At 47.5% G+C, this 25,929-nt stretch overlaps 1 protein-coding gene across 1 annotated transcript in view; it reads right to left on the bottom strand.

Moving 5' to 3' along the window:
• The window catches only part of ADAP1 (ArfGAP with dual PH domains 1), a 62,979-nt gene that overhangs the window by 15,806 nt on the left and 21,244 nt on the right, over window positions 1-25,929 (bottom strand). Inside the window, exon 4 of the mRNA XM_075515217.1 lies at window positions 23,495-23,577. Within this exon, the coding sequence (XP_075371332.1) occupies window positions 23,495-23,577 (83 nt within the window). The remainder of the gene's footprint in view (window positions 1-23,494; window positions 23,578-25,929) is intronic.

The raw sequence follows: 25,929 nt of genomic DNA, 5'->3' as shown, positions 1-25,929 counted from the left end.
GCCAAGGGCAGCTGCATCTGACAACAGCGCGGGAAAGGCCCAGGCTGATGTACTCATATCACCGCCGTGGTAGGAATTAATTGCCAGGAAACCGAAGCTCTGACTGATTCAGAGTCAGATGCTGCTACCTGCCAGGCTCCTATCAGCAAAAATGCTACACAACCTATAGCGGGCTGTACATGACGGAGCTGAATAGGAATAATATCTCTCTGACAGGAGACAGACACGCAGTAGGTGATGCTCAGCTGATACATTTATAAAATGCAAGATTTGCTTAACGTGAGGCAGAGATGCTGCTGGGGCTCTGACGGCTGGCGTTTGCTGACTGCTCTCTTGAATGGCAAAACATTAAGCAGCTTGCTCTCAAAGCGTGCAGTTTAGAAACCAAGGACAGGCAGCTTCTGTTCCCAAAGGGTGCCGATTTTTAACACCAAGCCAGTCGGAGCAACGGGAAAGTACTTCAAAAGCCATTTCTATTCACTCCACTAAACAAAAGAGACGGTTTCAGAGCCTCTCCGTGCCTGACATTTGGGGAACACTAACATCTCGTAGCGGGCTGGAGAGAGCTGGGTTTGGAGGAAATTACATTGGTGTCAAACAAGAGCAAGGAGAGACAACACGAGGAGGACATCTCCAAATGCAAACACGGGGTGATGCAGAAGGAAAGCCCATCTTTTCCTTCAGAAATCCCTACCTGAGGTTTGCTCGGCTCAGCAGAGCATGCTGGGCACACAAAGCTCAGCTCTCGGCGGCTCCACCTCGGAGCACCTCAGCTCCACAAGTCTTGGCTGTGAGTCTCATCCATTCATTCATCTTGAGTGTTTCATTACGAACATCTGAATGGCAAAGAATGCTGCAGGCATTCCTTATTAAACTTGTTCCCCTCCACAACACATTTTTGCGATTTTTCTTAACACTTGAGGGATGAAGAATACAATTACTCTGCATTTCCCCAATGAGGATCCCAAATAATTGCAAATCTGTAAAGTCCACCTAACGCTTACTCCTGGCAGATGGGCATCATAACAGTTACATACGAATAGAAGGAAGCCCAGAGAGGTTTGGTGAGCTGCCCAGGACAGCACTGTGAGCCAGTGCCAAAGTCAGGCTGGAAACCCAGCTTTCCCAGCCCTCTTACAGAGGGACATTTCATCATTTTGATCTTCTCTTTCCAACCTTTTGTGGCAAAACACAGTATCCAAATTCCACTCCAAGGAATAATTTAAAAAACCCAATGCAACACTAAGTGTTATCCCTTCCCGTAGTTCACATGCTGGCTCTTCCCAGATCGATCGCCTCTACAGAAGAGCTCCTGTCTGCTCTGACAAAAGCCAGCTGCTAATTTCACTCTACTTCAGTACAGATTTTCATAAATCCTTTGCTTGCTTCTTTTCTTTTTCTTCCTTCAGGGCTATGTCCTCAGGAGCTGTTCCTCTGCTCCACCCAAACCTGCTGCCTGTGCCCCTGTCAGCACCGATCAGTGCAAACCACCAGGAACCGGGCTTGAACCCAACATGAACCCATCCAGGTTCCCCAGGCAAACAGTATGTCAGCAAGACGTGTCCTCAACGCCCTGATCCAAAGGATCGTGAAAACAGCTAGAGAAGGTGTTCAGAAACAAAACTGAAGGAGGCTGAACAGGGAGCAGATCTCACACCGGAGGGCATCAGAGTCGGAGAACTAAACCGTCTCTCCCTCGTCTCTGTGGGCTGCACTACCTTAGCAACAGCTTCGTATTTAGAGGCATCCAGCCAAATTCAGATCTTCATGAAGGCTGCTCTGTTTACATTGAAGCAAAACAACCACTAGCCCTACAACACTTGCTGATTGCTGGTGTTGGACCACGCAGCATCGTGTCACCAACACCGTCGCTTCCTCTCCCAAGGCACAGAACGAGGGATGCGGCCGCCTGTCGTCATCCCCATTGATCACCAGCAGCTAACCACAACCGTGGAAAGGACTACTGGTGAAGTCCTGCTGGAGAACACTTACAGGCACCCTTTAGAAATATCACTCTTGCATTGCTAACACCGCTGCTGTTCGGTCATCAAGTTTTCTGCATCACTTCAGCCGCCTGCCAAGAAAAACCTATCGCTTGCTTTTGTAGGCAGTTCTGGCACAAACCTGCAACACTTGCAAAAAAACCCACCAAGCAGTTGTGACAAAGTCAGCCAACAAACGTCATGTAATATAACCTGAAATCACACAGTCGGAATGGGTATTTTTGACCCGTTAACTTAGTTTCCCAGGTAAAATGAGGAACTGTCACTTCCACGCTCACTTCATCACCACAGCTAAAACTCTGAAGGGAAAGAAAACAGGGTGGCCACGTTGGTTGACCAAAAAGAAGACATTGCATGGCCTTGTGTCAGCTCTGTCGAGCTGGTGGCTGGAGCTCTTCCATGCCAAGCATCTAAAAATGGCAGGACCCACTGGGTGCTCTGGTCTAGCCCAGTTTTCTTGCCGTCCCAGAGGCCGCAGAGGAAGCAAGGGAGAGGATTCTCTGTCGAGACGATTTGACATAGACACCATCTTTCCATCCAACTTCCGCCAGCAATTTGTTCAAGTTCCCCATTTTTTAAGAAGAGGGATATTGCTACTTCCCCACCTCAGAAAGCCGTTACGGTGCTTAGTTAATGATGGGGGTTTTGGTCTCTGAGAATGTGGATTATAGGAAGTACCCAAAACTACTCTTTCAGTTTCAGCCTTTGTTCTCAGAGAAGAAAAAAACCCTCCTGTGAGGAGGACAATCAGATCCAGTGGCTTGGAAAAAAAAAAAATACATGCATGGACTTTGCTTTTGCTCGTCCTAAGTAAAGCATTATAAACTTGGAATTAAACCACATCTGCTCTTCAGTTTCTTTGGTGCTTTATTTTGCAATTTCACCTGGAAACAGAAGCATCAGAACTGCTTGTTTCCATGATGTTTCTAGGGCAGTGGTAAAACCAGGGCTGGTCCAAGGCTTTAAGGAGAAACGTGTTAGCGTATCCAAAACGGAGCACAGCAACAGAGCCAATACCACACCCGAGCCCAAATGCATCACTGTGTCGTTTCTTGCATTCTTGTCTGACTGCAAGACAAAGCATGGGAGGCTGAAACAAAAGAAAAAATTTACTTGTGTGTGTAATCCAAGAGCAATTTTCCTAGAGTTCGGGCATGGCATCTCCACCTACAGAAGTAGATTTTCTTTCCTCTAAGCAGTCAAAGTGCTTTGACCCCAATTCAGAGCTTTGGAGGAGATTTAAATACAACTGCATCACTTTGCTGCTAAAATTGCAGGGTATGTATCGTCAGTTCTCTGTATGTCAGAAGCCGAGTAGTCTGCTCTATTAACATTGTAAGATGTTAATTAAAGCAGAATGGTAGATAGGTACTTACTGGAGATGATGTGCCCGCTTTTTCTGCGAGGTTAAGGAATTGCATAATTATTTGGAGCAGCTGAGTGGCAAACGCCTGACATCCCGCGTTACCCCTGACGCCAATGTCATAACCTCCTTTTAAAACAAAGAGTCTGAAGGATATTTCTCCTGAAATAAACCATGCCATCCATAGTCAGAGGGCTGGATGGAGAAGGTGACATATTCTAAGGTTTCCCTATGGACTGGACTTTGAATAGTGTTGCAAAAAGAACTGTATACCTCTTGTTTGGCTGTGTCAGTGTAAATTGTTTGGTTTGATTGTTGTAAGTTGTAATATTTCTTCCTGTAGCATTTGGCCACCACCAAAGCGTGACATTTCAATGACTTCAATTTGAATTCTTTAAGCATTTGCATTCCAATGAAAAATTATTAAAAAAAAGGAATACTAAACTTTCTCATGGAGTGAAAACACCACTGTTTGTCCAGAGACAAACTCATCCTCCTCATACATAAGGTAGTTCCCCTGCAAGCGGTATCAAGGTTGGTCAGACAACTTAGAGCTTGCAGTCAAGGCTGCAACCGCCGCCCTGCTCCACTGCACAGCACCAGCAGCTTGCTCTTTTTCCCCCCCGTCTGCAGCTGTGCTGAGGAGCTTGTAACTTCCCTGAAAATAATTCTGCAGTCATCTCCGGATAAATACACTTCCTGCTGGTTACGTGTTCAGCAGTGCAGATACAGGCGTATTGGAAACGCCAGCATCCACACGTGCAGGAGGCAGAGGGGACCTCGGAGGCTCGCTGATGAGATGGGCGTCCCTTCCCCCAGGGGTTCTCCTGCACAGACCAGAGCCACCAAGAGCTGCTACTGCTCAAGCACAGTTCAGCGCTTTGGCAATGAAAGCCTCAGCAAGGAGCGAACCGGAATGCATTTAGTGCATTCCTGCAAACCTGCAAATCCTGCAAACCAGTCTCTTTGCCCCTAGAAGGACACCCGGGAGTTAAGCTCTTGGTGCGCCTTATGTAAGGATGGGTGCTTGCCATGTCTCACGTCACACTCTCTCGCAGGCGTGAGAAGGGAGCGATCTCCCTTCAACCCCCTCAAGACAACTCCTTATCCCCCCCTAAGACAACACATCCTCATCACTCTCACCCAGCCAGGCAAAGGAGCCCAAGACCTCCCACGTGCCCACACCAACACCAACCATTTTCTCCATGCACACACATTTTAGAGGCGAGAATTTCCCAGCTCTTAATCAATCAGTCCTCTCCTAATGAGCTCTTAGCATGCAAATTACCTTTCCTAAAGGCCATTTTGCAGAGAAGGCTTTCCTGTTGCCATCCAGTCTGCCTCTGCTGCCTTCCAGGAGCTCATAAAACAATTATTGTCCTGCTGCATCGTAGCACCTCAGCTATGGATGCAAGCAGCTGATTAGATTGATTGCTTCCACAATACCCAATTAACCCACTCACTCTGCAAATGATTGACTTAATCAAAGGCAATTAGCGCTTGAATGGCTACATCAGACAGAAAGCCAGGATTTAGTAGATGATTGAGATAACACCTTACAGACATCTCCCTGGCCTTCTAAGGGAAAACATCATCATTAATGCTCAGCTCAGAGCTGGAAGTACCTGAAACCTTAGGTCGGTGGTTTTAGGTGGCACAGAACCACAACAGGCATAGGAACACATACATTTCCCTTTACTGATAAAGGGAAACTCCTAAGAGGAGTTTGGGTTAGGGTTAACCACTCCTAAGGGGAACCTGAAAAGTGTTGATGTTCCCCTTTTTTCCCTCTTCCACCTCATGCAGGACTAGGAGCACCGACCAGTTGAACAGACCCCAGTGACCAGCTACCATGAAATGGTAATTTTTGCCCCTGACAGCTCTAGGCAGTCAATCCCTGAGTGCTGGACGTACAAGGCTGTCTCCCATTACCAATTCTCCAAGCAAAGTCAAATGTCTTTTACAAAACCATTCAATACTGATGTCTTGCAAGGCATCTTCTCCCACAACGTAAAAAAGCCACCCAGAGAGATCAGATTTGGAGGCAGTACCATGGCTCTGTAGAAATATGGGTGTCAGTGACCTCAGCAACCGTTTTCCCTCTAGCCAAATCACCCAAAACTGGCACAGCCAAGACAAAGCCTCATCATGGGAAGGTCAAGGAGAGTAACCCATGCCCCCTAAAACAAAGGGCAGAGACCACTTTAGATCATGCATAGGACAACTTCAAGGCTGAAGCCAAGCGTGGAAAACAAACTCTCCAGATCACTGCAAAAATACATTGCCATCTTGCTTCGTCTTGAGCAACAAAGCCTTTGAAATGGAAAAAGTCATTTGTTCAGCTACCTAGCTGCTGGGATCAATGCATGAAACGGAGCCAAATACAGCATCTCTGGAAAAAACATGGGGCCGAGCTTAACAACACATCGAGGTCCTGAGGTTGACAGAAAGAAGACGAGGTCCGTCCCCATACATAGGCATGTGGTATTTAAATGCAAGGTCGGTCCCTGGGTTTCCAGTCCCTTTTAATGTCATCATGAATACACTTGCATTGCTGGCTCACAGCTCAAAATCCAAATTGCTTCTAAGCAAAACCCCAATAATAAAGCTGAAATCCATTAAGCCTGTGATGTTTGTCACCATTTAAATCTGATTAAAATTGTACGTGACACCACTAAGCCTAACAGTCAGAAAACACTCCCGTCAGGTCTGATGTTTCCCCGTGTAATCCAGACCCCCCTTCTTTCACCGGGTTGTCAGCTAAAAGGAGCCATAATAAGGTATCATGTACCTAATCCAGCTTCCTAAGCTGTTTTTAACCGGTTTCTTTAATCACATGTTATGATTCCCTACAGAGTAGCTCTCAGGTGACAAAGACATTAATACAGTCATTCACACTGCCAAAAGATATCTCGGACGGGATCACGTTGCCCCTTGCGCCGACTGAGTGCAGCAGAAACGAGAGATGCGAGGTGCCTCCACGGAGCGCGGGGAAGCTGTCAGTGGGATGAGAGGTGGGAAATCGAGGCAGGAGGAGGTGACAACCTCTGGGCAAGCGACTGCAAGGTAAGGTGGTGCAAAGGGCACTCGCCAGAGAAAAAACTCCTTCTACTAGAGTGATTCTTGGCCTCCCAGTGAGCACTCGCCTCCCCTGAAAACGCTGCACGGGAGAAATATCAAGGAGAAAATACCAAAATATACAATTCCCAAGTCTTCACCTGACCACTGCAGGCATATCAGGTTTGGTGTCCACTGTAGAGAACACAGCCGCATCCTCCTTTTTATCAGTTTATCTTGTAATTTGCCATCGATACAGTACAACTTCCATGGTAACTTAATTATTGAGCAAGTGTTTACATATTAAAGATAAGACAATAGCTGGCTGCTGTAGTGCAATTCGATTGTATCTGCTGGGAGACGTTAAAACCCTCTGCTACAGAAAATGTCTTCACAGGAAGTCTTGTGCTTGCGTTACTGAGAATTGAATGTGGAATCTAATTTTACTTGGAAATCAAATGCTTCCTCTTCGAGCAGCATCCCCACACGCCCACCTGGGAGCTGCTGGATGCTCAGAGAAAAAAAATCCAGTTACAGGTAAATAACCTTCAGGTTTTTGAAGCCAGTCCTTTATTACAAAGAGGTAGATGAAAGCCGAGAGGTTCCCAGTGTGATGCTCATCCCATTTACCAGCGCTGAATGCACTCGAAGCCTCATTTAGCTGGCAAGCTGGGCGAGAAAACATTTAAGGACAGGCACGCAGTACTAAGTCATAATAGTATCCATACAGCAGTGTGCTGTCAGAAGCTGAAGTTTGAGAGCAAAACCATTCCCAAACCAGAGAGCAGGATCCTCCTTGGGCAAGACACAAACACCCCAAAAAGTCCTCGCTGAAGCCACCGCAAGTTACATGCACAAAAGCTGCACCAGAAGACATACTGCAGCTTTCTCACTCAGCATCTGGAGGAACCGCTGCCGCCGTCCCACACCCATCACCCCTGCCCAGCGCTGCCCACACACAGAGCTGGTCCTGCCTGGACCTCTGCAGGGCGAGGGAGAACCCACCTACAGCCTCACATGCAACCACAATGACTTTTACAGGGAAAGCAAAGAGGTGAGACACCGAAAGACTTGGGGATGAGGAGCCTTTACACCCTCAACACGCACCACAGATGGGCTACGCCAACCTACTTGCTGCTGAGGCTTCAGCTCAAAACAACTGCAAAGCGCCAGGAACCACCTGAAGGTCTGGATTTCATACAGGCATCCTGCAGAGCCTCAAACCACAGCTATGGGATCAGGCTAAAATATCCTCCGAGCCCTGAATAGTTTTAGATGGGTTTCCTACCCACACCAGTAAATAAAATCTCAACCTGGGCAGCTGCTCACATAGATCAATCCAAGCAAGGATGAGATTAATTTAATCCCCCAACAGAGCTTTACAGAAGTCAACAGAGAAGTTCACCGCTGACTTCAGACGGGTTTAGGACCCTCTCTCCATGGCATCCCGGAATAAAGCATTCCCCTCACGTAGGCAGCATTGCCGTACAACCATAAATCACAGAAACGCGTCCTCGCACGCACATAACATTCCTCTTTGTTTGCTTTGAAGAGAAATCCAAATGGCTTCGAGCACATCTGCTGCGGTGCTAATGGCTCCTGATCGTCTATTATTGAGTGTTCGACACATTTACAGTCAAAGCTATTGCTTTATGAAGGGAACGGAGAATTTTTTAATTTAGGACTCGTTGCTTTCCTGGCTGCTGGTTTTACAGCTGTCCCAGAAATCAGCTCGTGCAGGACGCTCCAGCAGCTGCGGTATCACGGGAGGGGCATTCAGCAGCGCAGCCACAACCTCCAGGTTGCACGAGGACATTTGCACACCTTGGTGTTTCTAAAACTATCCCCCACCCCCACCCCCGGAGCAGTGCAATCCCACTTTATGAACTCCTGTAATTATACAAATCTAGACTAAGTTCTAGCCCGAGTAAATCATTGACCAAAACTCCCATCGACTTTGCTACGCTAAAATTTCTTCTTCCAACCTCTGCAATGCGTGAAAGTTTGAAGTTCACTCCCTGCTGAGCAGCCTTCTTGTCTTTTAGGTATTTTGGGGATATACTGTTTGTTACTGACGTGCCACATAATTGCTTCCCTCAAGGGCTGCTCTGGTTATAAAAGCAGACCCGGCTCATCTAGGTAGCTGCTGTGTGGGCACCTCAACTGCAGCAATGGTTTTAAAACATGTAGCCAGCTGGGGAGGCACCTCCCAGCCCCGTTTCGCTGTAAGCATCCAAGAGGTGGGGTGTGGACAACTCCGCGCTGCAGACTTCTCTGCTGCATCGGAGATTTCAAGGTGAAAACTCAGGCGAGCTCACTACAGGGGGAAAATGCAGATGGAGATGGGCTGGTGTCGGTCGGAAAGAAGCATCAGCAAACGCTCGCGCTTCCCGGTTGAGGTTGATCTAAGGCTCAACTACATCTTTGGCAAACGCCAGAAAAAGATGTGACCTCACTCCGGAAAAATGTTCTTCATCTGGTGAGAGACAGAAACTGCCTGGCCCTGTGGGTCTCCAACATAAAACCGACCTTTCTTTAGCAGAAATTTAATTAAGCTAGGACAAGTTGCCATGAAATCAGCCTTTTCCATGTACTTTGTTACTGTATTGCTTCCTAGTCTCTCCCTTCTTGTTAGCAGAAGAAAGATGCACCAGGCTTTTGGTCCTGTGTCACTACGCAGGGAACATGAATGTGCACAGTATAAAACCACCGAGAAACACTGTGAGATCCAGGACACCGGCACTACCTTCATAAACCATCAGAAATAGAAAGGGATGGTTCCTCTATTCTTTCCCTAAATGTCTGTTATCAAAAGCATGGAGATACTTCTCTGATACTTCTCTTTAGCTCTCTCCAATTAGTACAGATCCATTTATTGACTGTAAAAACCCAAGGTTACAGGAACAGGCAGCCTGAGCAATGTCAAAATATAGTATTTCAAGTTGGTTGACCTCAAATGGGGAAAGCTCAAGGACAGGAGTGACTCATGCTGATTATAACTGGGGTGTTTCATACACTTATTGATCTTATAGCCCATACTCACCGGGTGGACTGACTCTCCCAGGGGCACAACAGCTCAGGGCATCTCCAGGGAGCATCCAAAGCACATCCCAAAACCCAGGCAGCGCGTTCAGCCGCCGAGGGAATCCAGGGGCAGGAGGGTCTCAGACCGTCTCGCCCATGAGAAACTGCACAAGTTCAGCAAATACAAGTGACCTCAAAGTGACCACAAATGAAACGGTTTTGATTTTAAGGTGACAAATGTAAATATTTCTGTTAAGGATGATGCAAAATGAAACAACATTTCTTAGGTGTGCTTTTTTGAGGGGAAAAAACCTAACCAAACGTTTTGTGCAAAGTGCTTAGATGGAGAAAAAAAAGACCAAACCCCAGCTATTTAAAATTTCACGGGCCAGCCCTCGCCCCTTTCGGTAAGGCTCACTCCCATGCCTCTGCTTCCCCTGCAACGAGCATCGCTGCTGCTTTACGTTTTGCACAAGAGCTGCTGCTATTTGGCTAATTACAGAAGCTTGGATCAGAGCTACGCTGAAGGCAGCTTGACAGAACCAGCTGTTAAAATTACAGCTGGATCCTAAACTAGCCGTGAACATCCAGCTTTAGCTCGTGGCAGTGCTACCCCCTTCCCGGAGCCGGCTGCCAACGCCTTGCTTGGCCGACTGCTCCTCCTCCTCCACCGCTCCAGCTCAGACCCACAGGTCCTCGCCTGCGATTTCTGGCTGCCTAAATGCTTTTCTGCTTTAGGGGAGCTGAAGACATCAGTGTATTTCTCTTTGCTAGATGTTTTTCTTCCTACAGCAGCTATCTGTAAGAGGAATATTGATTTCTTTCCACCCCATCGCTGGGTCACTGCAACATTCACGAATATCCTGGAGAGAGTAACAGCAGTTGCTGGCCTCTCGCCACAGCCTAGACAGGTAGAAAAAAATGAAAATGCACCAAAGTTATCGCTAAAAGAAAAGCTTTTGCATTTGGAGCCTTTTCCTTTGTCTTCTGCTGGTGACTTTGTGTGGTGTCTCCTTAGTGAGGCTGGGAAACGGCGCAGCATCTTCCTTTGATTTTAACGGAGCCTCACGAGGCGGCGTTACGCTTTTGGGGGGGCTGCACGGAGTCTGAACCAGCACTTCCAAACGCTACTGGAAGGCGCTGAAGGCTGCTCCGGGTCCTGCTCATATGATGCCCGCCCTGCTGAAACGTCAGCGCATCCTGGCACGGGCGCGGGTCCCTGTCACAGGCCTGCTCCCCTTGCAGGAGAAAAAACAACAATCAGACAAACACACTGTGATCTCCTCTTGCATCCTCCTCCCTAGTTTAGGTTGTTAAACAGCTCTTTGATGCGCCTTGTCTTTATTGCAGTAAAGTCCGTGTTTGACGTTTAAATCATTTGTATTGCAAAGTTGCTATACGGAGCGAGGGCTGAGCGGGACTCACCGCAGGCAGCTCTGCAGGAGGACCCGTTGTCTCCATCGCCTTGAGCTCTCCAGGAGGACCCATTTTCTCCATCGCCTTCCCTGGACTCACTACTGATGCTGCAGCGGATGCCGTTAGTCCAGCTGGGGATTATATCTGCTGCTGGTTTCTTTAGTGGATTTTTTTCAAATGGATCCCTTTCCTTCCAAAGCAATTTGGCTCAATATTTGTTCACCCTGGAGACAGGCTGTTGCGTGAGCTTCTACTCTGCTCTGGATGAGGCTGCAGAGAGCAGGAGAGGTGACTGCACAGCATCACCCCCCACCCCGTCCCGCTTCCCACAGGAGCAGTGTCAGGGCACACTGAGGAAGAAGAAGAAGAAGTAGTCATTTGTTTTAAAGCAATGACTACATTTCCCTCAAACCTCCAAGGAGAGGACGGGGAAAGGTTTCTTGGAGCAAGTCCTGACAGGGAGTTCTGTAATGTTAAATGCAGGATTATATTGGAAGGGCATGGAAAGGAGGCTGAGCATCAGCAAACGGTGTCCTGTCTGCTTCAGCTGAACATACTTTTCCGTTGAGTTTCCTCCTTCATCCATTTCAATTTTTTTTCCAGAGTCTTTCAGCTTAAACTGTTCCTCCCCATTAGTCAAAAATTTGAGGGGAAAAAAGAAAAGAACCCCAGCCCTTAGCCCCCCTTTTCTGTACCCCAAATCCACGGGTGCACACGCCAGACCTCGCACACACCCGCTGGGGCATCACGCCCTGCCCCGCTCCCCAGGCTGCGAACACCACACTGGACGCGTGCCAGGCGGCTGTGCTGGCGAGGACCAAGCCGAGAGGGCTCAGACCCACCGAGCGAGGCGTGCCGAGCAGCGTTTAACCCAGGAGCACGTGTGCTCTGAAGAAGCACCATCCCCACGGTAAGCGAGACGTCTAACAGCTCTCTCCGGCCGCAGGAGAGCCCGCCTGGGGGTGCGGGGAGGCAGCTCCCGGGGACCAGCGCCCGCCGAGCCTGGCTCCCAGCGTGACTCACGTCCCCGGCTGGTGGCTGATGTCAGTGCCTGGAGAACAGAAGCCCTCTCTGTGGCTCCGGCAGCCTGAGAAGGAGGTTTCTGTGCCTGGCAAGGTTGCTCGCTGGAAGGATGCTCGTGCTTTAACTCCCTCCTGACAACAGTACATCAGCCTCCTTGATACTGGGTTGGGAGAACTGCAGGGTTTGCGATTTCCATCCGGGCACTCGCACACCCACCTCTCTGCTAAATGCTCTTTGATTATAACCTCTCTGGACCAGGGCTGCTTTTTCAGTGCACGTGTACGGCAGCCAGAGCACTGGATGCAATCTGTGCATAATGCTCTTACGCACCCTTGAAATGCAAAAACGTTCTTACGCTCCCTTGAAATGCAAATAGGGATGAGCTTTGCATCCTTTCTGGAGAAGGCTAGAGCCCTGCTGCCACTCAGCTGCCATTGAGCCTGCCCTCCCGCATCCCCCCGCCGCGCTCCCCGCTGCTCCAACCACCACGAGATGTGCATTGGTAGAGCTGCGCAGCACCGAGCTCACGGCAGGCTGCAAAACTCAGCCAGGAAGCCCAATTCCCTGGTATGTGTGCCGCAGGCTGCGGTGCCAAATCATTTTATACCCTGGGACACCGAGACGGGGCAGAGGTCCACGCCAAAGAGGTGCAGCACCCCTGTGCCCTGGGCTCCTCATTCAGACACAAATCCAGCTGCCTTCTGAGGTCACCTCCATCTTCGCATCCCCAGCTCCCCCAGGGCGCAAGCACAAACTGCAAGGGGGTATCAGTGCCAAGCAGAGGAATTGCTCGTGGTTTCAGCTGGAGAGAGTGAAAATGCAGCTAGACGTTGGGACCAAGCAGCCAAGATCTTACAGACAAGGGCAGGATCAAGCGTGGAGATTTGTAACACAATTTTGCTGAAATCCAGTAAGAGTCGAACCTGGTGCTTTGGTTCAGCCAAATACCGGAACCGGCTGCTGGGAATTTACTGGAAACTGTGATTTAACAGAAGGCACCAGTGATGCAATCCTAGCGTGCACACCAAGCACCAGCACGCACTGCAGGGAACTGGTGTCACGACTTCCTACCACAAAACATCTCGTTCACATCCAAATCTCTGCTTCACAAAAGTCTACATGAATTTACAACAAAATACCGGGCTACCCTGATTTTTGCTGCTTTTTAGCTGCACTACTACTATTTTTTTTATTTCCACCTCTAGGTGTATGAGGGATCTGCTTACAGGGATGGGAGAGAGGGGCTAAGACAGGGGTACCAAAAAGCGCCTCACAGTGAGGGATGCTCCACAGCTCTTGCGACAGCCGCATCTTCCTGACACAAGCCGCAGCCCTGCATCACGAAAACAAGCACTTCCCATCAAAGAGGGACAGCAGCAGAAAATGACGGAGCTTCTCTCAAAGCCCAGCTCTAATACTTGAGCCTTTCAAGCATCAGAAGAGGATTTAATCCATTTTACAACTAGCATCAGATAACAGTGACATTAAAAAGCAGTCGGAGCAAAGCAGCAACTCCTCTTTGAGGCTAATAAGTAGAAATAAATTAACTGATTTCTTTATATTGAAAATTCCTCTCTACAGACTAAGATCAAGGCCTGCTAAAGCTTTTGACAGCTCTGTCTGCCCATCAGCCATGTGTGCACTGAGGTTAAACAGAGGTTTACACTCACAGAAACTCCTGAAAAACTCAGATCTTTGGATCGAGATTACAGATGTAGCCAGTGTTTTCAGAAGTTCAACTCAAAAAATGTCAGAAGAGCCAGTTATAATTAGGCTTTTTCTAAATTTCTATATATGGCGTAAATCAAAAGGCAAGTCACTGGCATTATGGGAAACTTGCCAGCAAAAAAACAGAATGAGGGGAAAATAAACTCTTCATTTGTATGGTACTATTCATTTTACAGATACATAATGCAGGCTGGGCTTTAAAGGCAACTTATAATTTTGCAGCATTATGTGGCTCCAACTTTTATTCTGGTATTCAGAGTCTAATGGAACTTAATGTTTATAGAGTGACATTTCAAATCTCACTGCTGTCACCAGAAATGCCTCCATGGCCATCACTAGGTTTTGGGGAAGGCTTTGGGTGCATTAATACAAACCATTGCAAAGATTTCTCCGCTGCTCAGAAGACCGAACAGGTAGTGGAGATTATAAACTGATTTTTCTTAACAAAGTGCTTATGGTCCAATTACAAACAGCTCTGAGCTGCTATTGCAAAGCCAGTCACATTAGTCAGCAGGCCTGCTCCGGGACTGGACATCTGCGGGAGCTGCCCTGGGTTTGTGCTGCAGCTCCTCCAACAACGGGCAGGCAGAGCGACGGCGGCTCCGCTCAGCCCCGCGTTGACACCAAAGGCTGTATTTGTCACAAGGAGATGTTGTAAGCGTGTAGGGGACTGGGGGAAGGGAGAGAAGGTGGAAGGGGGGGGGGGGGGGGCGCGGAAAGTATTTCTATACCTTGTCAGGGCATAGAACAGAGAGGTGGCACATTGCCCCGCACCGTGGCCAGGTACACCCGCCCTCGCACCACCAGCAGCCACGCCAGTGTTCCGGCACAGCATGAAAATGATGGTAGCTTATTTCAGACACACACCAAACCCAAACCGGCCAAACACCCCCCACGCCCCGAAAGGCAGCGGGATGCTCCTGCACACACACCGCTGCAGCCCGTGCCTCGCAAGGCTCTGCTGCTGAGCTCAAAGCCCGGTGAGTTATTGCTGACAAGCTTAGAAATGGCTGCTTTTATCATGCGGTTTCTCTTATTGCTCTCGTGAGCTCGGTTTCCTAAGGAACCAAAGCTTATGTGAGCATCGTCCGCCCATCTTCCCCTCCGGCTTTTCAGCATCTTGGACAATTTCAGCCAGATGTAGCTCCCCGTAGTTGCTAAATGCTCCACTCTTTCTTGCTGACAAAGCAATGGGTTAATTTACACACTGAAGAACCAGCCTCATCCCTGCTTTTTGCAGAACCACCCCTGTAGCGGGGCGCTGCCTCTTTTTTCTCCGAGGGGCCAGCATCTGCCTGCTCTTACCCGACACTCAATGGTACTGCCATCCTGCTTTGCGTTTGTACAGTGCTTAGCACAGCGTCACCTTGACCACCTGCAGACCCTCACCTGGGAAAAGCCAGGAGAACTTCCCTAGAGTTGGTGGAAATATAAACAGGAACATCAGCCGAGGATGTGGGTTGCATTTGGGGAGAACATGGCAGCATTCAGACAGAACGCTGGTCTGTATGAGAGAAGCTGAGATGGCAGCTGGCTACCATCCTGACCACACACACTAGCTGGCTGAAATCATCCCCAGTGCTAAAAGCAGCTCTTGATTTAGCTGATAATGCCTTTGCAAGAATAGCATTTCGATTTCACTATTTTACTTAACGGGCTTGTCTTGTCAGTAGTTAAAGGATGCTACAGGAAGCACCTATGGCACTTCTTCCCACTTGCAAGGAGATGGTTTCACACAACAGCTTTGCGTCATCTGTATCGAGTTGTTCCCACAGTACCATTTCATCAGACGTTGTCAGGGCTCGCATGAGGAAGGGCATCCCACTACCCATGGCGTGATGCTCTGACCACAGAGCAGGTCCAACGGGAGGGAGCAGTCTCGCGTGTCAAGTGTTTCAGACCGCATAAACCAGCACAAGCGTCAATGGAGCAATGCAGATTCACACCAGCCAAGGCAGAAATAGGGCAGGAAAAAAGAAAAAAAAACCCCACAACAACAACAAAAAACCCGACCCTTGCCTCTCTTGCACCTCTCATGGAAGCCCAAATCCGGGAACAACCTGCCCCCACGACCTTGATACCATGACAGGGCCCTGAACTGAGACTTTGCAGATGTCTCTTTCTTTAAGGCTTTTCACCAGCATCAATGCCTGTTTCGCTTCAACCATCCTTCCCTGCAAGGGAGCTGCAGCCAAACCTGAGAAGGCCGTATTGCAGGGCAGTGATTTATTGGCACAGGCAAGTATGTGTATGTGAAAGGATGCTGGAGAAAACGCTTCTCCTTTGAGCAGCATGCTCTCGTTCACTACTTTATCCCCAGCAGTTTGCAGCATAAAAATCTTGCTAACTGCACAGAAGATGCCCTATTCCCCTGAGCCTGCGGGCCCAGCAAGGACCCCCCTCCTCCTGCAGGGTCAGGGGATGCGATCCCACACCAGACACACAGCAGGCTCTGCTAGCCCCAAAGCACAGCATTTAACTGGTGATTGCTCCATTGACTCTTTTAGGCTGCTCCAAACATCTGTAACACCAAATATATCGGGTGAAAGTCCTAATTTTCCTAAGGCAGAGAGCCACCATCCCCAAGGACAGCAATGGGAGATGGGGCTTGCAGTCTTTCCCAAGACCGACCCCTGCAACACCACAGCACCACCCCATCCTTGTAGGGTTGGGATGGGCTCTCGCCTCCTCCGACCCTGGCTGATGGGCACAACCCGTCCTCAGCACCACATCCCATCACAGCAGGCTGTAGCACAAACGAACTGAACCGTGTCCATGCCCATCTCCCCGGGCCGCAGCCCTCATCTCCTGCAAAGCCCTCCCCTCTCCCCATCTCCCCTTCCCAGACCCCCAGGCTGTGCTCTGCTAGTAACTGGGAGGAGGGAGTGCCACTGGCCAGAGAAGAAGGGGTGTTTTTCTGAGATATTAAAGAATATAACAGAAATAAGTCAACCTCTCAGAAACTCTCAACTTATCACGATTCAAAAATAAAACCATCAGGCTGGACACTTCTCGTGTCAGCAATTTGACCTTCTGAAATTTTCTATGCACTTTGTTTCCTCGCCCACAAATGAAAAGTGGATGAATAATAAGTTTGTTAATTCTTTAATTGCATTTTGAAGTTGTGAATTCACTGAAGTTGGCCATTTCCTGCAAAAATTTCTGATGACAAAGGACAAAAAGTGTCTTGCAGGGGAATTCCCGATCACCTTCCCTTTGCCACAGTTCTGAACAGTCTCCCGTCTCCCTCCTTCCCTCTGCGCTCTCATCCTCTCTTTTGGCAAGCAACCACAGCTCAGAAGACACCGCCAGCCCCTGGCCACCCATCATCCCACCAACCCCAGGCAACCGAATCTCCTCTCCCCCGTGCCACGTCCACCGCTGGGTTTTACTGCGTCTGCTTGCAAAGCAAAGGAAACGGGGCCGGTTCACGTACGGCTTCACACTCCCTTCTGCACGAGCACCTCCGTAAAGACCACATGCATTAGCACCTTCACAAATGACACCACCCTCAAGCCAACACTTTATTTCTTTGCTCTGGTTGCCTGGCAGATTCCCCCCGGGTGCTAGGGGCTGTCTGATGTGCAATAAAACCTGTGCCCTTTTAGGTTGCCGTTAGCACTGGTTCGCTCTCCGGGTGCTGCTCAGCCCTGTAATTCAGCGGGGCACGCAGCGGGAGAGAGGAGCTTTGCTTCTGGGGTTGTGAAAAAAAACCACACGGCGGAGCCGGTGCCGCTCTGACACTTGTAGCTCCCCACCAGCTAGCTGAAATGGGGTAAGAGACAGCAGAGGATGAGGTCTGTCAGTTAAAATAATTGGGTTTTAACTGCAACGCTGCTCACCGCTTTGTCTGATCAGGCCCAAAATAAACTGCATTACATCACTGCAGGTCAGACTGAACTAATAAGGGTATCTTTCTCACACTGAGAAAGAACGTATTTATGTCCCATGCATTTTCTCTAGTGCTTTGCAGTCAGAGCTCCTTCCAACTGTGCAAGTGCAGGGGAAAATTAATTCAGACTGCTGCCCAAATTATGCAAGAGCCACATGGAATGGAAAGTGCATATTAACAGATTTTACTATTTTAGGGTATTCTTTCATGTCTTATAATTTATTTTGCCATCATATTTGCAGACAAATACAAAATAACATAGACGCCAAGTAATTTTTAAGGCATCGACAGAAGATAGTACAATCAAATAGGCACCTTCAGACAAATGCTATCCTTTGTAACTACCTGGGTAAACCTAGAGCTCACCTGAATAATAAGATCTAGTCCATAGCACTATAAATACAGGAATACAAGCCAACAGAGGCTAAAGCCCCAATCGTCTTTGACTTTGCTAATATGCCCAAAGTCTTGCCTATATCTTCTAGCTTTCTCAGTTGCCCCAATGGAAGCTCTCAGGCCACCTAAGGCTGCAGTCACACCGTATTATCTTACTCTGCAGTCCAACAGGCCACCCCACCCAGCTGTATAACTACCAATCAAATAACCAAAGACTCCCCCAACTTCCACCCCGAAGGATAGGGTTTAAGTCTTCAGCTGGTGTAAATCTGAATTCCTCCACCATTTTTATGGGACCTGTGACAATTTACATCAGCTGAGGAGCTCCAGCCTCCCATGACTAAAGAATGAAAGCAGTGATGCTTGTTGGCATTTATTATCCTTCTCCCTTGCAAATGATGCATTCCCATCCTGAATGCCTTTGGGAACCAAATGTCTCCACATGAAAGAGATGCAACAGCGTCTGCCATGAGCAAGGGAAAACCGCTGTTCCCCATTCCTACTGCAAGGGAACCGTGCCGGCGTGCAGAGCTGGTAGCAGCACTTTTTATCAGCTGTACCCTACTGTGAATCTTCTCCTGTTCCTGACCGCTCTTCCATCATCTGATTAACAGCAGTTAGGAAATTAACAATAGGATTTACTGGCCTATTTGCAGGAAACACAAGAAAGCAGTATTCGCAGCAAAGCTGCACTTGATGATGCTGTTTGTGCCCAGTTTACCCCGTTCCTCTCTGGAAAGCACCTACACCCTGGTCTAGGAGCATATAAATAATTGCTGAACTATCTCAGGTAATGCTTTCAAGGAAAGGGTGGCAACTGCTTTTGCACAGCCCAGCATCTCTCTCTGTTGCTGGAGTCACCCATCAGCCCTCTCCGACTGCACCAGCCACGTCCATCCCGTGGATAGGTGCTTTCACCGTCCTAACGGTGAAGTTAAGCCATTTTTCCTGACAAGCATTAAGAGATTAAATGCCTGGTGTTAAGAGCTCTCCCACTTCATTTGCTAATGCTAAAGCAAAGACCCAAAGAAGTGTTATCCCTGCCCACAACTCCTCCCAGACTGGGCTTCAGCTCCTCCCAGGGCACTGATTCCTCCTGGCATCCCGGCAGTAACAAGATGGGTCCATCAGGAGCCAAAGCCAAGTTCACAGGAGCAAACGACTCCCTTCTGCTCTCTCTTGGCCACATGCACGTCCCATTCTCTCATCTGTGGCCTGAGATGCATTAGAGCAGCTGCACCTCAACCAGTTTATAATATTATAGTGCTCCAGCCCTGCAAACACTGTTCCCTTTTGCTTCCACCATGTCTAGGAATCAAAAGCGCCCAAATGAATTAACTTTCAGTAGGACTTTTGGGAAGCATTGCCATTACTGCTGCCTATCAACGGCGGGGGAAAACATCCAAGCTTTTTAAAATTGATCAAAATCTTTTTAAAAATTATCAAACCTTTCAATCGCCTTGAGATCCAGATGCAGACTTTGACGGCAATTACCACCATCCTCCATTTCGAGGAGAATTCAGCACCCGTGCCCCATTAAACTCCATTAAAAGGGATAATTAGCTGGAGACTGACAGTAATTTAGCCAGTTCATTTATCAGAAGGGATAAAGCCAACCTGAAACACGTTAATGCGAGGGTCTTAAAACTGGTATTATTTGTGCAACAAACGTATCGCTAGCGGAAGGGATGTGGACCACGGTGCTAATCGGGATTGCTGGGGTGTAAATAATGTTTTGCTTCATAAAGTCTGGCTAGGGCGAACAAATTATTTAGCTCTCATACTACAGCTGAATTAAGAGCTCAAATGTATAAAAGGGTATAAAAGCACGTATCTAAGAATCGATAGTGGATCACCGAAGCATTTAATCACTGTTTTACTAATCTCCCTGCACTATCTGAACTCAAACTGACTACTCACACTAAAATCAATGGCGCTAATATACTCATTAACGACGGCTCTTTCGGAGGAATGAAACCATCAGAGTTTGAAAAACTAACTGGGGGCAGAGGAGCTGAAAGCTGTGAATAGCGCAGGGGCTTGTGCTCCAAGGCTTCCCGGGGGAGCACAAAACTCTCTAAAAATTCCCTTAGAGGAATTTCCACTGCCATCTTCTACCGAGGGTAAGCGGCTGGGACCACACGTATAACAGCACGTCCCCGAGAAGGGACATCTGATGCAGGGACTGAACGAGGACCCGTGGATCTACAGCCATGGCTCCGCTCTGGGGCGAGGCTCAAGAGCTGGCTTCAACGCTCAGTGCTGCCCACACCGGGGATTTCTGCACGTGCAATTTCCCAGTTCTGGTTCTCCTACCTCGCATTGCTCTGTATCTCACGAGGCAGACGTTTCCCATCGGTTCAGGGGCTACGCAAGACCTTTTGGGGCGGCTGTTGCCTTTGCATCCCACACTGCCTCTTATTTATACTCCCCACCAGCAGCTGAAGAGTCTGCCGCATCCTCCTGCCAGGCTTCCCTGCACGACTGTCTCAGCTCTGACCTGCACATCTGACACTCCTGTCCCGAGACTCATTTCTCCTACGTCTGTCAGTTCGGCTGTGATAGCTTCTGCTTGGCATCTACAGGCTCCAGACAGTCTCTCCCCAAAGGATTTTCTGAAAGACATTGAATTTCTGACCAGGGTTTCATCAGGCTGCCTGGAAAAGGATGTTGCTCAAAACTATTCAAAGATGGCATTTTCTTATTTTTTATGCAATTATTGAACAAATATCAGAATGCAAAATTGCCCCTGGGATTGGAAAATGGAATTAAATCTTCCAACAAACATGAGAAAATGGATACTGACGTCTCTATTAGCAACAAAATGTTTCATGCTTAGAAACTGGTAATCTAACACCCCTCCAGGGAGTTCAGAATGGTGAGAAAAAATGGTCTAAGACAGCATTAGAAAGAAAAAGAGATAGACACACATTCGAGTGAGACACCAACTGGATGTGGGGTGGGCAGGAGGGCGTCCTTGTGTCGGTCCCACCTTGGTGCATTCACAGGCAGTTCAGGAGGTCATTAGTGGAAAGCAACGGCCCAGATCCTCTGCGGTTCCCAGCTGCGCTGAGCCCAGCATAATCAAGCACAGGAGGTCCACCCCACGTAGGGTGCATGCTCCAAGCCACTGGTGTGGCCACCAAGCTGTATCGACTCCTGCAAGCAGCGAGAAGGGCAGAGCCAGGACATGTGGTGTGGCTGAGCTTCTTCTGCAAGCACCAAGCTCCAGTCTGTCTTGGAGGGCTCATGGATGGCATGGTTCAGACTAGCTTTGATGGCACTGGTTTACACCAGCTGGGCAAACTGGTGGTCCAGCACAACATACGACACAATGCCGAAACACTCCCGTTTCACCCGAGCAATACAAGAACTGTCCCAACGCACACAGGAACATCTCTGTTAGGGACATGGTTCAGTGGTGGACTTGGTAATGTTAGGTTAACGGTTGGACTCAATGATCTTAAGGGTCTTTTCCAACCTAAATAATTATATGATCTCCAGCATGCTGCTTTCCTACAGGACACAGGACTTTCCCTGGGCTCCCTTCTCAAGCCACAACCCTGGGAAACAACTGACTCCCGGCGTAACAGCCCAAGAGCTGAAAACAGCATCATCAACCGAGTTACATCATGCAGTCCAAAAGGAGCACTGTTTGGCATGGGGTGAAGCATGGGCATGCAACCACACCTGGGGGCTGTTATGGTTCAGCAGAAGGGAGAAGCTGGCACTGCAAGTTTGGTGTGTCTCCCCAGCTTTGTTTTGTTGTAACACCAACCTGGTCACCCTAAGGAGGAACCACCTGGCCAAAGCTCCCCTTTGAATTTACTGTCCAGAAGAATCAACAAATGACATCCTGGTTGCACAGGTCTTTTGCACGGCTCCTACGCTGGATTTTAATGATGGTACAATTCTCAAAGACAATATACAACCTAAAAGCACTCATACACAACCGACAAGATGCCCACCAGCCTGCCTTCCTTTCCCCTCCTCTTCCCGAGAGCACTGTTCATTTAAAATGGCTTACCCCATTCTCTTCTATTCTGTATTTAATGGCTTTTGAACTTCAAAGAGAGGGGAGAAAACCCTACCACTTCACCAGGCAGTTAAATATTATGCAGCCACATTACTGAAGAACACCTACAAAATACACTGCTAAAATAAAACTCCCGTTTGAACTCTTCCTATAATATTTTTCAGAGAGCTCAGAACACACTGCCAATCTTCCCACACAGCACTGAAGCACCTACTTCACTTTAACCAGGTACATGCTCTTCTTGGAGTCAAAAGGACTAATCACGTTCTTAAAATTATGCATTTGCCTGAAGCACCTGGTTGAATCCGAGCTTTTATACCTAGAAGCTGCATGGCGTAAATTGGAAACGTTATTCCTGGGTGAACATTATACACACGTTGGCAGATATATTCCAAAACTATCTAAGAAATCAAACTATTTATTGTTAATAGAACATGTCCAACTCCAGCAGACCGCTTTGAAAATCTAAAATAAAAATGTGCACAATGTACTATATATGAATATGGATTACCCCCACACGCTATGTTCATGCCTTATGTATACAAAATAGCAGAGCAGAAATGCTCTAAACATAAATTGAGAATATATGAGATAAGATTTTAATTGTGGTTTTAATAACAGCAAACTGCCGGAGCTACCTGCTTATTATTAGTCTTGAAAAGCAGCATGAAAATAATATCTTAACCTTTCATCTGTAACATCGTCTTTGCTAATGAAATTATCCCAGAGTCATCCAAGCACATAGCTGGTGTCAACTACTTAATATGCAGAATAAATTAAATGCCACTTACATATAGCAAAGAAATACCCAGCTAATTTCATGCACTTTCATGCCGGTCCTTACACTGGCGCAGCCACACAATGAACGTGGTCGAGCCCTGCGTTTCCTCTTCAAATCCTGCCCTTCTGCAAGAAAATAATCCGATCCACTGCTCTACTAAACCACTCCTTTGCAAGGCCACCGCCACTCTGCCCATCGTGCTGGGAGTGCTGAAACGAGCTCTGTCACATGTGCTGGGTCTTTGCAGCTGCAAAGCACTGGGCATTTATTATACTACAAGGAGAACCAGGTCCCACTGATGACACTTGAAGCATCGTGGAAAGACAGTAACAGAGATCTGGGAAGAGTGGGGGACCTGGCACGCTTATCTACCATGAACCAAACCATGCTAATAATCCTACTTCATCTTTCCAAAGCAAAAGTCACCTTGATGAGACAAACACCCTTATCTCCATTTCAATCCAGCTTCATGCCTCCCGCTACCAGAAACGAACTCACTGGCACGTTATCTGACTTGCTGGTGGTGAACAGCCCATGGAAGTCAACAGAAAGATTCTTGATAGCTGATTTATTTCCATCAGGTGTTAAAATTCCCAATATTCCCAATCAAATACAGGCAATGCTAGGAGGGATCTTTCCCAAAAGACCACACTTTCTCCTCCTACTTAGTGACATACGAGCAATAATCAATATAAAGAACATATAAGCAAAAACGAAAAAAAATGGAAGGTGCTGAACATCAAAAAACTTATCTGCCAAAAGTGCCTTTTGCTACCTGCAGAATAAGGCTCCTGCTTCTCGCTGTGAATGAACTCTCTTCGTTCGTATTTGGCTCTGATCCACTGTTCCCGCAGCAGTCTGGAAAAAAACAAATGCAGAGAAAAGGAAACATGGTCCAAGATACACTAAGGAAGAATCCAGAATCATAATTCTTCAATCAAAATACAAGTGTGATTTAAAAGTCTTCAAAAAATTGCATTGTACAGTCTGGAGTCAAGGGTTTCTTCTATTTCCTGTTGGACAACAATAAATCGTCTCCTTGTACATCCAATTTTATTGGAAATTTATTTAATAAAATTTACAGATTTAGCAGAATAGCCCGTTCCCTCCCACCCACCCAATCAGCCTCTGTACAAAATTCCCTCAGTATACGAACGATTTTAAACCTAATTTCCTGAGATTACATTCTTCAGTAAATGGGATCAGTAAATGAAAAAACCAACAAACTGCATACAAAAGAAAAACCTTTGCCCTGAAGCTATCAATATGGAAGCAGAAATTGGGTATGCCTTGTACGATGCATGTACATGATGGCCTTCTGGCAGTCAAAGCTGCAGAGATATTGTCTCCTTGTCAGGCATGGACAGCTATTCAAAAAAATTGTGATATCTCAGGTTAAAATTATATTTGTAACGACGAGGAGAAGCCCAGCCCAAGGATGGGTGGCACTTGTGACTCGGTGAATATGGAGCTTGCTGCAGGGTGTCACACACCTCCCAAACTAGGAACAACAGGAATTCAAGTGAGAGGTGACCTCTTCAAAATGAAAGGGACATAGGGCAGTCATATCCCAGGCCCTAGCCAACCTCTTGGAAGGAACTGGGGTGTGAAAAAGCCTCAAAAAGACCAGGAGAACATGGCTGGGTAAGGATGCGGGGGCTGAGCCCTGTGCAACACAGGACCCAAACACCAGAGGGTGGTCAGAACCCACCTGGCAGAGCTCTTCCAGACCCAGCCTGTACTGCCAAGTCTACGACAGAAATCCATGATGCATGGCAGGAAACATGCCTACTACGAAGTCCTTTACTTTTCATGTTGAAAATGTTAGCAATGATTTATACACCAAGACCTTAACTTTCAAAAAGGAAAAAATACACCAAAGGTTATAAATACTTTTTTGCTATTTTATTTTAGCACGAGTGCTGGAACTAATGAAGTAGTTTAGATCTAGAATATGCTAGAAATTGCTTCAAACCATTTTTAACCGCACTTAGTTCTTAATTGCCCTAGAACCTTAAATAGCCCAAGCAGGCAGCAATCCCAGGCATGTGTCATCCCAGCTTCACAGCAGACATTTCGAAGTGGCCTACACTGATGACAGTAAAAGATCCCCCAGCATTGGGCATGCTCTGTAAAACCCATCACACTTCAACACATCAACTTCTTCACCAATGAAAACTGTCGATATGCTTGATTACCTTTTCTTTTTTGCTGACTATGCAAATTTAATGCTATCTTTTCAGCAGACACATTCCAGAAATGCTCAAAGATAAGCATACTAACATTGTTTATGAAAATTCATCTGCAGGTACAGCAAACACATTCATCAAATCTGCAAGACAGTATTCAACGAGAACTGTGGCTGTAATCGGTTTCCTGGCAGTAAAGCAGAAAATAATTACATATATTTTGTCCTACCGATTGTTTCATCTCCTTGGTTGGGGCACCAGCCTTCTCCCACAAGGCTGAGGGCGCACCATAGCTTCCCTGCACCCAAAACTCAACTGTGAGCTTCTGCTGTAACAGAAATAATGCACCAACTCTGCCTTTCCCCCTTCTGTTCCTGTTTTCATGACTGATCTTTAGTTGTTACACACACATCTGCAAGTTTGACTGTGAACTCTGAAGACGAACACCCATCTCCCTTCTGCTGTCACCCTGTGCTACACTCTGGTTTGGGTACAACCCATCTTCCGTTCATCTCAGGAGGTCCAGATGCGTTTTGTAGCAGTGTGCAAGGGGACTCTCCTGGGTTGAGCAGGATGCTCTTTCTGGATCCGAAATCCACAACACGGTAGCCTGCAAACGTAGAAGACCGATGACCCAAAAGGTAGCTCTTAATTGCCTGTTTCTGTGTTTCTGCCACTCACCAACAAAGCTATCAAAATGTAATCATAAAATCAACACAAATACTTAAATTTGTTACCCTTCTTGTAATTTTTCCAGCCCGGCTGCTGCAGACAGCTTGTTATCACCGTAGCCAAACTTGGACCTTTTCAACAAGACGATTAGGGATTTAACTGGAAGGAAGAAAATTCACACCACCCTCGGCTCCAGCTGACTTCAGTGGATTCAGCAGGAGCTGCAGCTGTTCTGAGTCTCTTAAAGTCAGCGTTCCAGTACGAATGTTTAAATACAGTATAAATTAAGGTTCATGTGCAGCAGTGGGAAAACACACTTGCTGTATAATGCAAATAGTACAACAGACAC

This window comes from Mycteria americana, chromosome 12 (genome assembly GCF_035582795.1).
Source record: "Mycteria americana isolate JAX WOST 10 ecotype Jacksonville Zoo and Gardens chromosome 12, USCA_MyAme_1.0, whole genome shotgun sequence".
Taxonomy (NCBI): domain Eukaryota; kingdom Metazoa; phylum Chordata; class Aves; order Ciconiiformes; family Ciconiidae; genus Mycteria; species Mycteria americana.
The sequence above is the reverse complement of the archived record's forward strand: the minus strand, read 5'-3'. Positions and strand labels throughout refer to the sequence as shown.